Genomic DNA, 16,479 nt, shown 5'->3' with positions numbered 1-16,479 from the left:
AACTTGTTTATTTTAGGTATATACAGGATTCTTATGAAATTCTGGAATTAGAAAAGAAAAAAACGTCTGAGGTATAGCACCATGGAACACAGCACCTTTGAGAGTGCTTTCATTATTGAAATTCATCATCACGGAGTAATATCAGCAGAAAAGGGATTTGAGTGTGCTGCTCAAGATCTTCCAGTTTTGCCACCTTAAGTTTTTTTGGCGACTTCAAATAACAAAGCTCTTCAACAAAAATATATACAAAGGGATTTTATTATTAATCAAAAATGGAATTGGCTTCACTGGCAATTACATCTTTATTTTTTCAGAATACATACACGGTATTGACAATGTAGTTTTGTAATTATAAAATAAGAGCCAGATGCAATTCAGAGACACATGCAAGTTTTGGAAATGGACAGAGAAATAACAGTATAGTACTGTACATAGAATAATTACAATTTATTAAACACTTTCATAACACCTCTGTTGTAATCGAAGGAGCACCATGTCTTTTTTTTTTTTTTTTTTTTTTTTTACAGCACCAAAAGAATTCAAAGGGTGGTGTTGATAAAGTGAGCTCTATGTTGTCTGTCTGTGCCACAGCATTCTTGCAAAGTTAGTTTAAGTCATGTGATTCTGGCCCTACGAGGGCAACAATAACTTTCTAGATGAGACACACATACACAGCAAGACATTTTCTATGCCATCCTTATTCAAAACTTGCATGTGGCAGGAAGTGGGTTGGTAGCACCAAAGTGCAACATTTTTGTTGATTTGATCTTTGTCTTAAGTTTAACCAAGGAAGCAGACAGGACCAACCTCAAATCCAAACTTTTGGTTCTGATCACCAAAGTCATTGATCATCACATCAACTATAGGCACTTGGTCTATTTTGGGTGTGTTGATTTCAATCACGGTCTTTCCATAGCCCTTTCTTGACTGTTAAAAAAAAAAGTAAAAAAAAAAAAAAAAGCAAATGGTTATATATCAGAGGAGTAAACATGCTGTAGCTCTCCACACTGTACCTCTGTAGTGTGGAATTAATAAACGATTACCTTTCATGCATCAGATGATACAAACTGTAAAGTTTATATTTTCATAGGATTTTATTTATAACGTAAATATATTTTCCTCATGGACTGCCCCCTCTTGTTATGCTAGTTTGCTTTTAATATTGTGGTCATACTAGCAAATAGTCTAGTTTCAGCACATTGGTGCTGACAGCCTGTATTCATGCCAGGTTTGTTCCATTTCTGTTGCTTGGCTTACAAAAATAATAATGACTTTTGTTCATATATAAAAATTGAATAAGTGAACTGCAATTAAAAACTACTAAAAGGTAGTCTATTAAAAATAAAGCCTTTAGAAAGCTTTTTGTCAGGGGAAAGCTGTAAAATAAATGAATGTTTGATTTCTATTTTAATCAAAAGGTTGGTTTTGTAAAGAATATTCTGAACGTCTACTTACTGCACAGCCATCATGAAGCGCTTTGATGTACGGATTGTTGTCGTAAGACATCTCTTCATCATTTGATCCTAAGAACCTTAGTGCTTTGTCATAGCTGTCAGAAGATGCATCATGCCAAGCTACGGACTGATGACAATTGTAAGTGAAATTTTGTCTGGCAGAGGCACTCAGTAGTTTAAGGAATGTCATTTGGACCATATTAATGGAATTGCCTTCAACATCCAAATAGGAAAGCTGGAAAATAGAAGAATTCACATGAACATTTATTTGTTCCCTTTGTTAAAATGCAAAACAAAATTATTTTTGACAGAAGAACCACATAACTGTCCTTAATAAAAAGTAAACCGACACATATCATTTTATGGGGTTTTTAAGTTCAATGAAGCTATGACTCTGTAGTTCATGTCATAGCAATATATTTAGGACGAAGAACTATATATTTTAGCTTTGTTCTAATGGGCAAGACAGAGAACTACCCCTATATAGCGAAAAACAGCAGAATCTCTTTGGGAATCTGTTTTTAGTTAATTATAAAGTTATGTCAGCCTGCAGGCTCATTTTTGCATATTCAGTATATTTCCAGTTATTTAGACTGAAGCACGGGATTTGTGCTGCAGCTGCTTTACTTAGGTTCAGTGGTAATGTGTGGTCTGCCAGAAGCCAGATCACACTGTCAGCTGGGTGGGTGAGTACCGGGATTGTTGTGTGTTTGCTGCACAGTGGCAGGTGCCTGCTGTCCAGTGGCAAGAGGCCATGTAACTGCTACAATATCTAGGGCAAAAGAGCTGGAGCTGAGAAGTATTAAGTTTCTTATTGTTTATATTTGATCCTGCCATTGATTTTGAAGGATTTTTGATACTTGATTTGTGAAAAACTGGATGCTGTAATGGCCACTTACAAGTTTGCCCCGCTTAAATTCACTAAACCAAGATCCTGGATTCTCCTTTGGTCATGATGAAATTCTAACCTGTGTGGTAAAACAGTGGAAATATAGATATTTAGAACATATGTTAACAGATAAGTTTTTAAATTACCTGGGACAAATTTCACATAAGATAGTAAAGAATGGTTCTTTCTGAGTTCTCAGCCTCTGTAAAAACACTAAAATAGGATGTTTTTCTGGTATAGAATGCCTTCAGATTAGTGACTTTAAATGGAATCCAAGGTGATAGCTTATAAAGAGGGAGAATTCTGTTTAAAGGAGACACTGTTGTCATCTGATAAGATTCAGGTAAATTGTTAGTGTAAATTGTTCCTGTGAAGAGTGTCTACAGTAGAGTTTTCACTGGTGTTGATTCTGATAGATCTATCTCATTTGGATAAGCTTTTAGAAAGCCTTCCTCTATACCATATACCACTCAGGGGTAATTTATACCAATGACAGAGGACACTGTTTATATACAGCGTTCTACATATACTTATAAATGAATAGATATAAATGAACTCACAAAAGAAACATAGTAAGAGTTTAACTTTTATGTGACAAACTCTAGATTATGCATTTCAACCTGTCACCCAGCTAGGCTACATTATGTAATGCAGCGGAAGGTTAGCAAACAGGTGCACAAAAGCTCTATTTAAGCAAAAGAGTAGAAATGCTGTTTGTCAACTCAGTGTACCATTTTACTGCTTCATTCAAATTTATGCAAATTTAAATGTAATCAGAAAGACAGTTATATGAAAATGTGACAATGTAATTATCCTGTTTAGTTCAACATTGCAATAGTATAGTAGGATATGTCAACAGCCAACTGAAAACACAGATTGGTACTTACTCCTTCAGATTTCTTATCTGGGTAGATGCAAGTTTCCCCACCTGCTGTGAAATTGCAGTACACTTTGAAGGAGTCTCCAGAACAGCCCTGGTTAGGATCAATCCAGTATTCCCCTAAAACATAAAGAGAAGATTTGCCTTTGATCATAAAAATGGTATTTGGAAGATTGTAGTCAGATTTTACTACCTAATAGCCCTCCAGAGAATATGGTGAAGTTATCTGAATGATGTGAAAGCAACCTGTTCTTTTCAAAGAATCACAGAATGGTTGAAGTTCGAAGGGACCTTTGGAGGTCATCTGATCCAAACCCCTGTTCAAGCAGGCTGCCCAGGAACGCATCCAGGTGGCTTTATAATATCTCTAAGGAGGGACACTCCACAATCTTCCTGAGCAAGTCACCTTCAGTATTGGTCAGTCATCATCACAGGAAAGAAGTGCTTCGTGATTCTTTGATGGAACCTCCTACATTTGTGGTTTGTTGCTGCTGCTGTTTATGGAATATAACACCAGGATCAAAGTCTACTTTTATCTAACTCCTTTTGTTTCCTTCCTTCCCTTTCATTCCTTCTGTTCCCTTCCTTCTTTTCCCTTTCCTTCTCTCTCTCTGCTTCTCTCTTATTAACTGTTTTTGTCTCAAGCCACAGGTTTTCTGATTTTTGCCCTTTCAATTCTCATCTAGCCAGGTGGAAGGGGGCAGTGAGCAATCTGCTGTGTGGTTCATAGCTGCTTGCAAGGGTTAAACCACAACAGATTGGTATGATTGAGGATTCCGGCCCTAGAATGCTAGGGCAAGTAAAGGCTGGGGATGAAAGAGAGGTGCAGTCAATCTGAGGTCCATTTAAAATCAGCACATTTTAAAATCCACTATTCTAATTATAACGATGATTTCTGTGATGTGGATCCTTATCTCCAGATAGTTTCACAGCAGGAAAGCAAAGATTTTCTGACACTAATGTTCTAATCGACTTTCAGGCAAATAGTAGAGGTTTTGAAGAGGCATGACAAATCCTTTTACTGGTTCTGTATTCTGAATACAGAGCATAGAAAAATCATTTATCATATTTTTAAAATTCTATTTATTCAGGCTGTATTTATTGAAAACAGTCTTTCCTACATGCAAGCCTTGCCCATGCAGAATTTTGTATTTTAATGACTGCATTTACTTTTATTTTAACCAGAATAAAATTCCTTTGATTTGAAGAAAGCTCCAAACAATAAGCAAATACTGTTAAATGAAGAAGACAAACGTGTTTTATAAAAACCATTCATTATTACAGAGGTATTGAATTGTAAAATATGTACTTTTTATATAGCGCACACTGCTTAACTACTCCTCAAGGCAACCATCTGTTTTTATCTATCTAGAGTGAAAACAACAGAGTATTATTAAGCTGTCAAAATCTATTTTTTCTCCCATTTAAAAACAGAAAAATATTGCTCTGAACTGGGAAAAAATATCCATTGCAATAGAAAAAAAGTATGAAAGCTTGAAAATTGTGTGAAGGTTGGCTTTCATTGAAAACTTTTCCAAAGGGGGTAAATTCAGTTATAAAAAAAAGAAAACAGAATATAATGAAAAACAGTCCTTCAGAGCACAGTGAATTCACACTATTCTGCATTTTTTTATGCTAGTGCTTAGTAGCATTAAACAGTACTAGAGAAACTTGAATGTCCATTTGCTGAATGACATGGAACTAACAGAGGCCATTCTGGACTGAATTATTGTTTCTAAGGATAAAAGAGTAGTAACTTCTTGAGAGTATAATATCTGTGCTGCTTCCTATATTATACTAAGCAGTTGCTAAAATAATTGTCATTTCTTTTAAAAACTAGAATCTATGCAGTATGTCAGTATGCTGACATTTGTGATTTTACTTTCATTGATCTAAATGGCATCAATCTTTTATTCCTCTCCCGTTTAGATAATTCTGGAAATGCAAGGCCTACCTTCCTGAACAATCTTTTTTTTTTTTTTTTTCTGGTTTTGTATTTAAAGAATAACGGCTGTTACCAACAGAACATATCTATACTCACATTTTATAAACAGAACCCTTTTATACCTGCAAAAATGGATTTAGTGACACTGTATTTATTGAGCAACTATATTAACCATCTATCAATAATTAATAATTCTGCCAAAGTATCATAGCAGATCATAACTTCAGCCTTGTTTGCCTTCATCATGCAATATTAACATACCGTCTGGGAAGTCTGGGTGGCAGAGTTGCAAGTCTTTGCAAGTTCGGGCTGGGTTGTTCTGAGTGCCCATTGGATACTTCATGTGTTCAATGTCTTGTTTCAGTGAATTCAATGAACCAAATATCTCTTCCATGCCATCGGAATAATCCAGAATGTTATCACCAGCATCAGACACCATATAATCAGGAGATCTTCTAGTCTTTTTAGGTGACTGGATTGGCAGTGGCTGGATTACCTCACCTGGAGGACCCTGAATGGAAAACATATGTTTACCGTTTCTGTTGGTTTTCCAGATGTGTAAATACACAGAGGAAGACGAAAGAACATGACATGAAGATGCTTTGAACAGAGCTTCTACAATTTATTTATTTTACTTATTTCATTCATATTTATGCCAAAACAGATCGTGGCAGACCAAAACATTGTTTTGCTCTAAACTCATCCCACTCCATTGCTGTTTGGGGAAGAGTATGTTGCCCTCATGCAAGTGAAGAACTCATTTGTGATTGCCTTTTCATCCCCAGCAATTACCTGAAGCAGAGGCATAGCCTATAGCGAACAAAACTGTGGGTGTTCCCTATGATAAAATTTTAAAATTCCACTTGGGGTCTATAAAGCAGTACTTCATTTCAGAAAATTGAAACAATTCATTCAGATTTTGACTGTTTTCATTTTAGATTTTTATGCTATGGAGAAGAAGTAGTAGAAACAGGAGAGTATTAACAGCAGGAAACTGAAATCATTCTGTTTTCTGTGCTTCCATATGATACATTAAATCATCATTGCATTTTTTATTATTTCTAATGGATTTTTTTCAGAGCAGACAATGTATTTATATGTGTGGTGGATTTCTGTTTCCTGACAAATTTATTTTCAAACAATCATTAATATGTTCCTTATCTGCAAGTTCACAAGTGTTGTTTTCAAAGCCTGTCAAAACAGGTCATGTCAGTACAATGTGCTTTTATGTCAAGTAAGAGTTCTTACTGGAGGACCAGGTGGACCAGGTAAACCACTGTCACCCTTTTGACCAGCAGGGCCCTATAAAGGAATGAAAGAAATGTAATATTAACCATATTACATAATGTTAAAAAATAACACATGGAAATTAAGTACAAAGACAGAAAATATGGAGGAGAATTACTCACACTGGATCCTTTGGAACCTTTTGGACCTTGAGGACCCTATGGGGAAGAACATAGGCACATAGTTGGAGTATCTTCCACACAACATGTGAGTGTTTTGAACAGGAGGACTGGATGAAGTAACTTACAGGTAAACCAGGAGGACCAGGGGGTCCAAGTGGACCAGCAGGACCAGAAATTCCCTAAGAAAGAATAAGAGAATAAGTCCAGAAATACATTTTACATAGTAGACTGGATTCAGAAATGCATATGTATCAAAAAGGTAGTCCTAGTAAGTGTCCAGCCCTGGTGAGTTTTAATTTAGGCTATTCGCTAGTGTCCAAAATAGTCTTTGAAATATGATCTGACAGTTTGAGTTGCATATATTTGTTCTCATGCTCCAACATTTATAGTCACAACTCTGTTCACGTTCAGATCATCTTTGAAGCCTCAATTTTTACATAGAGGCTTAAAACATGACTTTATAACCAGGAGAAGAGAGGCTATTCTGGGTAGTACATAACAAGATTGGTGCTGTTAGTGTTATCTCATCCCTAACTTAGGTGTATGTTTCCTCCTCCTGAAATGCTCTATGACCTGGTTTTAAGTTGTATAGCTTCACTGTGTTTGTCCATTGTCTAGGAAAGCTTTAACCTCTAGGAGGAAAGTCTGGTGTTAAGTGTTTATAGTAACTTTATATGTCTCTTTCAAAAAAGACATGCATATAACTTGAATGAAAGCACATGTTTTACTTACTGCGTCACCCTTGGCTCCAGGAGACCCCTGTGGGCCAGGAAGACCCCTATCACCCTTTTCACCCTGTTCTCCTGGAGGTCCAATCAGGCCAATCAAACCAGGATGTCCCTAAACAAGATAGAAGAAAGAGTGAGAACTCAATATATATAAAGTAGATGTGCTTTGCAAACACACAAATTAAAACTTTCAAATGACATCACAGTTGCTAGTTATCAATTAACTTGAAAAAATTACTCTGTGAGCATATTAAATGTTAGTTGGCTTTTTAAGATTATTTGCAAGCTGTGAATGCTTATTCAGTGAAAGAGATCAAAGTGCACCATAGTCCTTTCTGAAACGGATGCAGAAATAATAATACCTATAGATACAGATTACATACCACCTTTTATATTTTGATACTTATAAGCATATTACAGAGTTGCACATTGGATTCCACAGGTAATAGAGCTGTATAAACAGCTGACCTAACCATATAAACAAAAATCATAATTCACAAGATATATTCATATCCTTTTCTCTATACGGTTCTTCCCTGATGAACAAGCAATCAATAAATTGTTGGGACTCTATTAGAAAATGGTATTCCAGATCTCTCGATCCATTATTTCAAAAAGAAAATATAGCTGAAAAATATTTGCATTTTGTTGTTATAAAATTAAATTCTCTAATAATTTTAATTTCCATTTATTTATTTATTTATTGTGAAACCAAAGGTTCTCTTTACATCAGTTTTTGGAGTTTTCATTGAAAGGAAAAAAATTTGTATGGTCATTAGATTACCATACAGGCAGTAATGTTTTTCTTTCTACATATCTCCAGGATATCAGATGTTACTGAAAACTTCACAATTACCACGAAAGCTATGGAAAGCTGATCGATAGATAGCTAAGGTTGTCTTGCTTTCTGATACAAAACAACAACAAGTAAAACAACAAACAAACAAACAAAACACCACAGCATTTCTTTCTCCTAATTTTATAGTCCTTTAGACTGGGCCAAAACAACAAAGGTACAAACAATGAATAAAAATATAGACATTCTCATATACCTTCTCTCCTTTAGAACCTGGATCTCCTTTCAGGCCAGGTAAGCCAGGTGGACCCTAAATAAAACAAGGGAAGAAATGTAAAAGTAAGTTTTTACATACTGCACAAATCATGTTTTCTTGAAATATTTTAAAGGCAGAGTAATTCAAACTGTGGAGGCATTCAGTGGTTGATGGCTGTGATTTAGGGCTCAAGATAATATTGATGTGTATGTTTAAAAAGGCATAAAGATGCTGCTGTAGCATTTAAATTTCTCTATAATTAGAAATCTATAAAGAAGGAAAAGGTCAATTAAATTTTTGAACTGCACTGAAAGCATTCAGTAAGCTATATGATATTCAAACATTTCAACTGAATTTTTGTTGATTAGCTTAATTTTGCTTGTGTTTACATGATATGCTTTATTTTTACTTCCACCTTAGTTGATGTACCTATCCAGACAGTAGTATGTATCTTCTCCAGTTTCTTATTTTAGCCCTTTATATCATAAGACAGTATAAAATATCCCTTGTTTTCTACCAGTTTACTACAGCTCAAAAATATTATTGCAGAATAAAAATCAGATTGTTTATAGTAACTGCTCCTCAATATTTTTTTTTGTTGGAGAACTACTTCATAGTTTGATTCCATACTTAAGGTATGGAATCATACCTTAAGAGGCTGAGAGTCTGATTAACAGGAAAAAAAAAAAAAAGATTAAAAGTGAGAGTAATCCAGTTGACATTGGTGGTTTTATTTCTTTCAGATTTACAAGGGTTTTGACTTAACTGGTCCTGAGAAGGTAGACATGCTGTGGAACTATCAACATACTTAAATTAATCAATGATAATGGATCTGTAGACTACAAACTCTTCTAAAACACATGCTTAAGTAGAGTTCATCTATTTCCCCAATCATATGAGAATATTCGGCTACATAGTATGCACTTGTAGGGTATCCTGGAAGGATAGAAATGAATAAAATATTCACAGAGCAGTATTTCAGTAGGCTTTCAGAAGTTCAGAATTTCTACCAGTCATTAGTTTGAATTAATGTTTTGAATATGATGTTCAGAATTGCAATCAGTATTTCTGACGTTTTAGCCTCAGCTAACTTAAGGGGTCTTAATATTTTCCTGTCTCTAATAGCAATCCAACCTATGACCATATTAGATTTTTAATTCCTTGACACTGTTTAGGAATTTTAATTCAATATTCTAAAAACTTTTTATGTGGTGGAATATAAGAGAAACATTATGCCCTATTTTGCTACAACCATTTTCTAATTTTTAAAAAGTTAGACCCCTTGGAAGTTAGAAGATACCTAGAAAAAAATTAAAACTGATGACATAAAATTATAAGAGAATTATAAAATTTTATAAAATTTATAAAATTCACATAAAATTATAAGAGAATTTGATAGTGTGTCATAAGCATGTACTTATATATATATATATTTATAGATCTTATAAATGATACAATAATATTGAATTTTGAATATTCTTGAATTACTGCTATACAGACACCATTCCAAGATATTTTCTGAGGTTCATATGAATAGCAATGATAGCTTTCTACAATTTGAACAGAATGAGGTGAAAAATTCAGGCTATGCAACGTATATGCAAGTACCAAAAAGATATTCATTTCTCAGAGGCTATTAATCTCACACTGAACATGTATGCATTAGGAGCTGAGCTGCTAAACTAAGTCAGTATCTCATCACTATTAGTCTCCTGCTGGCAGTGGACATCTGTGAAGTTATGATATGGATAGCAGTAATAAGTGACCTTTTCAACCTGGCACAAACTCAAAAGTGCCATAACACTTCATGTACAAAATATTATTCAGTGTGTATCCTTTCCATCTCTACTTCAGAATATCATTAGATGCAAAAGCCCAGACAAATACATAATTCATGAATAAAAGGTGAAATTTTAAAGCCTCTGGAATACAGAATCAGGCATTCTCACCTGCAGTGTATTGTGCTCTACTGTAAATCTACTCTCATGCTCTTCTCCTGATAGCAAACTGCTGGGGAGGAAGGAGACCTCATCTCAACAACATTTATGTTATAAATTTTACTTACTTAAAAAAAAAAAAAAGTTTAAGTTGCAGCAGTACATCTAAAAAAGTTCTTGCTGAGCTGACAAGAAGCCAGTGCATTTGGGATAGATAATACGCTCAGCTTCATATTTGAATTGAATGTTAAAAGGGAGATTTTGATTTTGATGATGTATTTGGAGGCTTTTGGTGACTGACGTGAGAAATGGATGTTTCTTACTGCCGAATAATGTTTTATTGGACTCTAACTTCTTACTGGGGAATGCTCTCTGGAAAGATTTTCAGTTTGTGTATATGGCATAAGAGCAAAAACTTTCAGTGTTACTGCTACCCAAAGACCTGTATCCTCTTAAGGCCATACAGGAAAAGAAACATGGGATTTCCTTCACATTTCATACACACAACCTTTCCTTTTGCCTTTAAGAATCATATCATATCTGAAATAGAGGATAGGCCCTTAACACGTAGTATCCTAAGGTAATCTTATTATCCATGTTAGCATAGTTAATCTTCAAAATAACAAAGAGTATATTTTACTAAAATTTAGTAAAATTTAATGTGATAGCACTGCTCGCAGACTGTAAGATGTCTTCAGAGCGTAACTTTATTTTTTTTCCACCTAACTTTAACAGTTTATGTTTTGTTTTGAAGTTACTTATTCCCTGTGTGTCATTCAACTGTGATAATATAGGTAAATTCTACTTCAGTGAATTTGGAGAGAAAGAGAGATAAGAACTTTTCACTAAATTGGATCACCTTTGTTTGACCTGTGAAGAAATAAAATGCTGGCCATATAGTTTGGATCTGAATTTCTACACATAATGATATCAATATTTTGTAATTCAAAATATTTTTTGAATATCATCAATATTTTGTAATTTGTGCTCACAGTGCTTTTTTTTTTTTTTTTAGTTTTGTAGAAAAATGTACTAAAATAGCAAGTGAAAATAGAAATAATGATATAATTTTATAGTATGTTATGTCATCTAAAAGCTTTCCTTGCTTTAATCATATTAATAACACATAGCAAAATATACTTGGCTAGTTTGCCATACAATGTTCAAGGCAACCTAACAAGAAGGTATTTTGTCCAAGTTTTACAGCAATTAGGTCAGTGCGTAGAAGTAATTTACAAAGCTACCAATAACTTGCCTTACAGTATAAACAGTTCTCTAAAAACATCTCAATATGCTTTTTAGGACTAACAGGTTGCTATCAAATTTATTAACCAGAAATCATATAAACTCAATTCTAGCTGAAATAACAGAAAAATTCCTCATGAAAGGTGACTTTGATTTTATCTAACAGCATGGTTAAAATTGGAGTTGCATTATTTTGCTCATAGGAACAGCCAATGCAGATAACTATTTTGTCTGATATCTTCCTATTTGATCTATACTGCTTATGTATCAGCAACGATATTTTATGAGTCTCACAGCTGCACCACTCAGTACCTTCTGCTACATTATAAAACAATGTTAATGTAAAGAGCATTAATATAAATGCTTGAGAGCATAAAGAAAACGAGAATGGCCAACAAAGTGTATGTCATTCTACTGGCATTGCTGTAAGCAAAGGGGGTTGAATCCAAGAGAAATGGGGTATCCAGCTCTAGCCAATGCTCTAGAAACCGGGAGCTTGGTTCATTCAGACTCTTTTAAATGCTTTGCTCATGAATTTTATTTCCTGGGTCTGCCACAATGAAAAACAGACTGGATGCTGCTGTTCATTTTTATAAAACTAGCATGTTTTCTTCTTAGGTAGAAGTATCTTTTTGGCCTTACTTCAGAATTAATCTTTTTCTTTCTCTAAAGAATAGATATGATCTAATCTTTTCCCTAGGAATAATGCTTTCATACACTGGCAGTCGTTAAAATCAATGGATGTATAGAATTTATCACTGTTAAGGAAACAAAATGATTTAATATATTAAGCTTTGCTGATGTGGACACTAAAGTAGATTTTTTTGATAGTAAGCTTCACTGGTTTTATTCTGAATTCTACTGCGGGGATTTCAGGAATTTGGTTTTATACTGCCTTATTTCACTCTTTAGCTGGTATAAATCAATATAGCTACCTACTGAAGTAGAGCACTAGAATGAAGGAAGTCATATGCATCAGTTTCTAACACGACAGAAGAATAGAAACTTTGTGCTAAGAACTGACTTATAAATTATTTTTTCTGTAATATACACAGACATCTTAATGATGTCCTTTAAAAGTTTCCTTTTCTGTTCTGATACTGAATGGAAAGGTACTCACCAGAGGCCCAGGAGGGCCATCCTGACCTGGTGCTCCAGGTAGACCTTGCTCTCCCTAGAGAGAACATAATATTTGTGTTACTGGAGAATATACGAGAAATACAACATTTAAAATATTATTATATGTTCAGTTTACTCACCACAGGGCCAGGAATACCTCGAAGACCTTCCGGGCCAGGTTTTCCTGCAGGTCCCTGAGGACCAACTGGACCCGTTTTTCCAGGAGCCCCTTCTGCACCAGGTTCACCCTAGAAAGAACATAAGCAAGAGGTCAGAAAGGAAAATTGGACTAAGATTGGCACAGTAGCTGCAAAGTGAGAACAAAGTTTCCTCAATCCATTTTTCAAAAGATATTCCAAAACAGTGTTCCAAAACATTTTTCTGAATGAAATTATGATAGCCTCATATAAGCAGGGGGGTTTCAGCAAAGCATGCTTATCCTTCTTTTCCACAGGGGTGAGCTAAGTTGGGCCTGTACTGGTCAGAGTCCACCATGGGCTCTGTTATGTACTGCTACTAATTCTGGATCCTAATTTGGATTTTACAGTTTACATATTATTACTTCAATAAGTTTCACACTCAGTGAATGATAAGCAACTTACTTTTCATTTATATATAATTTATATTTTCATGCTCCTACTAAAAAAATAAAATGTATGTGTTACCTTTGCACCTTTTTCACCTTGTCTGCCTTCAGCGCCAGTTGCTCCAGGAGGTCCCTGTGAAAGATAAAGACTGAGCTCATAATCTGTTTTCTAAGATATTTCTACAGTGAAAAAGGGCCATTTCCACTGTATTAATGAGTAATAAATGCTAAAAAATACCCACAAAATTATATTTCTTTCTAAAAGAATATGTATCACCTAATATCTCTGACAGGTAAGGTTAAAAACAAAGAAATATCTCGGAAAAAAATCAAAACAGGTTATAAAAGTAAAAGTATAAGAACAATGCTTCTTATACATATACAATTACAGTTTCAAATTTGCTTTGCATTGTATTATATCTATTCACTGTAATCTATCCACTGATTTCAAAAATCTTGCATTATACAATGCCCAGAATGGCACATACTTCTTTATTCTCAAAGTCAGTTATACGCCTTTTAAATGTGTTTGGAGAGCCAAAAGTTGATACATGCCTCAATATTATCCAGTAAATGTGAAAGAGAAAAAAATAAATCACATGACTAGTGGTTGTAAGGAATGAATAAAATACACAGCAAACAAGCAGTTCCTGGTAGTAGGTTTCCTGCTATTGCTCTACAAAAGCTCTATTTTACTAAGAAAGTAGAACTTGGTACTGAAGGAGGATGTAATAATGGGTTACATGTAAGTTTCAGGTGAAGGCCATAAGACAGGAGTTGCTGGACAGTAGTCCAGCAGCACTGTGTCTACCTATTGCTGATGTCACCCATCTTTAATTTTCTTAAGGTTTCAATGAAAAATAAAAAAGCATTTTTTTTTTTCTGCCAGAACATCACAGTTTAATTTTCAGGTTGGGGGATTAATACTCATAGCCTCAATTACGAAAAGAGGCAGTATCTAGAATCTAATGTACTGTTCTTAAAATGGCTCTCTTACATATACTTAGTTTAGAAAGATGCACTCAAGGTTATGGACCAAATATTTTCCTACAAGGTTAATTTTTAGCCTGGGAAATGTTTTTACTACAAATAGTTATTTCTTGCCATCCAATGAACAGCTTAAAGCAAAGGGATAGAAAAGGGACCATAATCAAACACAAAGTGATTTTCTGAATTTATAAACTAACCCTCTAAGAATAATCTATTCATTAATTCAACAGTTTGTAATGTAGAAATATTAAAAAAATGTTCTAAGCTAAGCAACAGAAAAAAAGGAAAGCCAGCTATTTCCATTTACTTAGTCCTTTTAATTTCATAATAGACAAAAAAAAAAAAAAAAAAAGTGAACTCAAGGCTTTGGATCTCAGTTTGATCTAATAGCTTTATTTATTTATTTATTTATTTATTTTTGGCTCAATTTAGACCAAAGCTTTTATAACCTGTTATAAATCACTGCCCACTATTATTTCCACATACCTTGAACAACTCCACCAGTTTTTCTTTCTACACATATTTCTTCTTTTTACATACGTTATTCCAGAAGAAAAATTTGCATCAACATTGTTACAATAATAAGTCTCTGATGTGTAGGTTGTGATAGGTTGGGTGGATCACAATTTGCCGTGATAATTTGAAAAACGATTATCAGGTTATAAAAAAAAAACACACAGGAATATTTTAGAAGTAGAGTGTATCTTTCTTACATGAATTAATTTACATGACCATTGTCTTTACTTCTAGGAAATTCCTTTAACTCAAGTTCACGTATCAGTTATAACCTATCTTGCCTAAGAAACTAAAAAAAAGTGTGATAGTTTGTACTTAAGAAACGTCTCTACATAATCTAGAAACGCAGCTGCAGCTTGAATTAACAGAGTTCAAAACACTGTGATCACTAAATTGCGAATACAATGAATCATGATTGCTAAACAAAGAGGGTACATTCATTATCAAACAGTGCCAGTGCTGCACCAAGCGCAAAGCAGCTAAATGAACTGCACTTTCTAACAGGCTGTGATTGCTGGCATGGCACAGATGGTGCTTCTACATTGAAACACTGCTAATTGTTATTTAATTTACCTTCCTACACTTGAGTTGTTGGAGTGTCTGGTAAATTTAAGGTGACAAAAGATCTCGATAGCAATAATTTACATCAATGCATGGCTCCCCAACCTCACCACCCAGCTACCATAGTGATTGTTACACTTTAGTTTGGATGTATTGCCTTATACAGAACTGAGAAGACAAAAGAATTTATATAAAAACAAACCTGTTCACAATTTTTGTTACTTGAACCTACTGGACATTTCTGTCTGTTCTTCCATATCTATGATTTTCATTAAAATAATTTCAACTTTTTTTTTTTTTTTTTTTATAGCTATCTGTCCTCTAACCGAAACCATGATTTCCAACACAGAAAAACATGATCACATTTCATCAGTCTGCTAAGATAGCAACCTAGTCTGCCATATTTTTAGGTATTTCATGTATTTTCAATCACAAAATGGCTTAATTTTTAAGTGGTGTGTGCATTCTGCTGAGAGAGTATGATATTATAGAACAAATATATGCAGAACTTCATAGAAATGCTTATTATTTTTTCTAAATTCTTCAACATAGTACATAAAGGGAACTAACCAAATAAGTTTCTAGTTCTCCAATTTTAGAAGTTGGTTATGGTGCAGTATTGACATCTGTTCCTTTATTGAAAGCAGGCAGTGCATGCTCCACATTAGAATAACGATGTATCTAAGACTTGAAATTCTTTAAATTCTAACTTCTTAGAGTAATATATGAACCTTAGGTGTATGTGATCTAGACATATAATTGAGTCTAATAAAATGGCCAAGCAGCTAATTACACAGCTGAATGGCCTAGCACACCGAAAGGCTGAGAGAAACGTAAGCAAAGCCTTCCTGTGTCGACTTTTATCAACTGGGTATGTTATTTGTTGTAAGAATGGATAAGAAAATGAATATTGTTTTATGGTGCCTTTTCCTCATGCTGTTTTTGTCATTTGTCAGATAGAAATCAAAGCATTCAAACTATGCTACCCATACTATGTTACCCAGTACTCTACAGCAAAACAAAAAAAGTGCGAAGAGTAGGTGCAAAGAATTAAGTTCCAGAAAAAAAAATAACAGCATCATGTTAACTGTAGAGTGATTTAGGTTTTGTGTCTACATTTCTAGACAAGCAGACATTGGATCAGGAAATATTGACCTACGGAAGCCTT

At 34.3% G+C, this 16,479-nt stretch overlaps 1 protein-coding gene across 2 annotated transcripts in view; it reads right to left on the bottom strand.

Annotated features, from left to right (window-relative positions):
- Window positions 1-240: 240 nt before the first annotated feature.
- Window positions 241-16,479, bottom strand: part of LOC140003045 (uncharacterized) — a 32,251-nt gene continuing 16,012 nt past the window's right edge. The window contains exons 9-21 of one of the 2 annotated variants that reach the window (XM_072041770.1): window positions 13,324-13,377; window positions 12,799-12,906; window positions 12,660-12,713; window positions 8,358-8,411; window positions 7,310-7,417; window positions 6,703-6,756; window positions 6,578-6,613; window positions 6,417-6,470; window positions 5,430-5,679; window positions 3,231-3,343; window positions 2,354-2,422; window positions 1,456-1,689; window positions 241-927 (exon numbers count right to left, since the gene is read on the bottom strand). In XM_072041770.1, coding sequence (XP_071897871.1) covers window positions 2,405-2,422; window positions 3,231-3,343; window positions 5,430-5,679; window positions 6,417-6,470; window positions 6,578-6,613; window positions 6,703-6,756; window positions 7,310-7,417; window positions 8,358-8,411; window positions 12,660-12,713; window positions 12,799-12,906; window positions 13,324-13,377 — 903 coding nt within the window. In that variant the 3' untranslated portion in view covers window positions 241-927; window positions 1,456-1,689; window positions 2,354-2,404. The other variant, XM_072041769.1, reaches the window with a different exon arrangement.

Source organism: Anas platyrhynchos, chromosome 8, assembly GCF_047663525.1.
Source record: "Anas platyrhynchos isolate ZD024472 breed Pekin duck chromosome 8, IASCAAS_PekinDuck_T2T, whole genome shotgun sequence".
NCBI lineage: Eukaryota > Metazoa > Chordata > Aves > Anseriformes > Anatidae > Anas > Anas platyrhynchos.
Note: the sequence above shows the minus strand (reverse complement) of the source record. Positions and strands in the feature narration are given on the sequence as shown.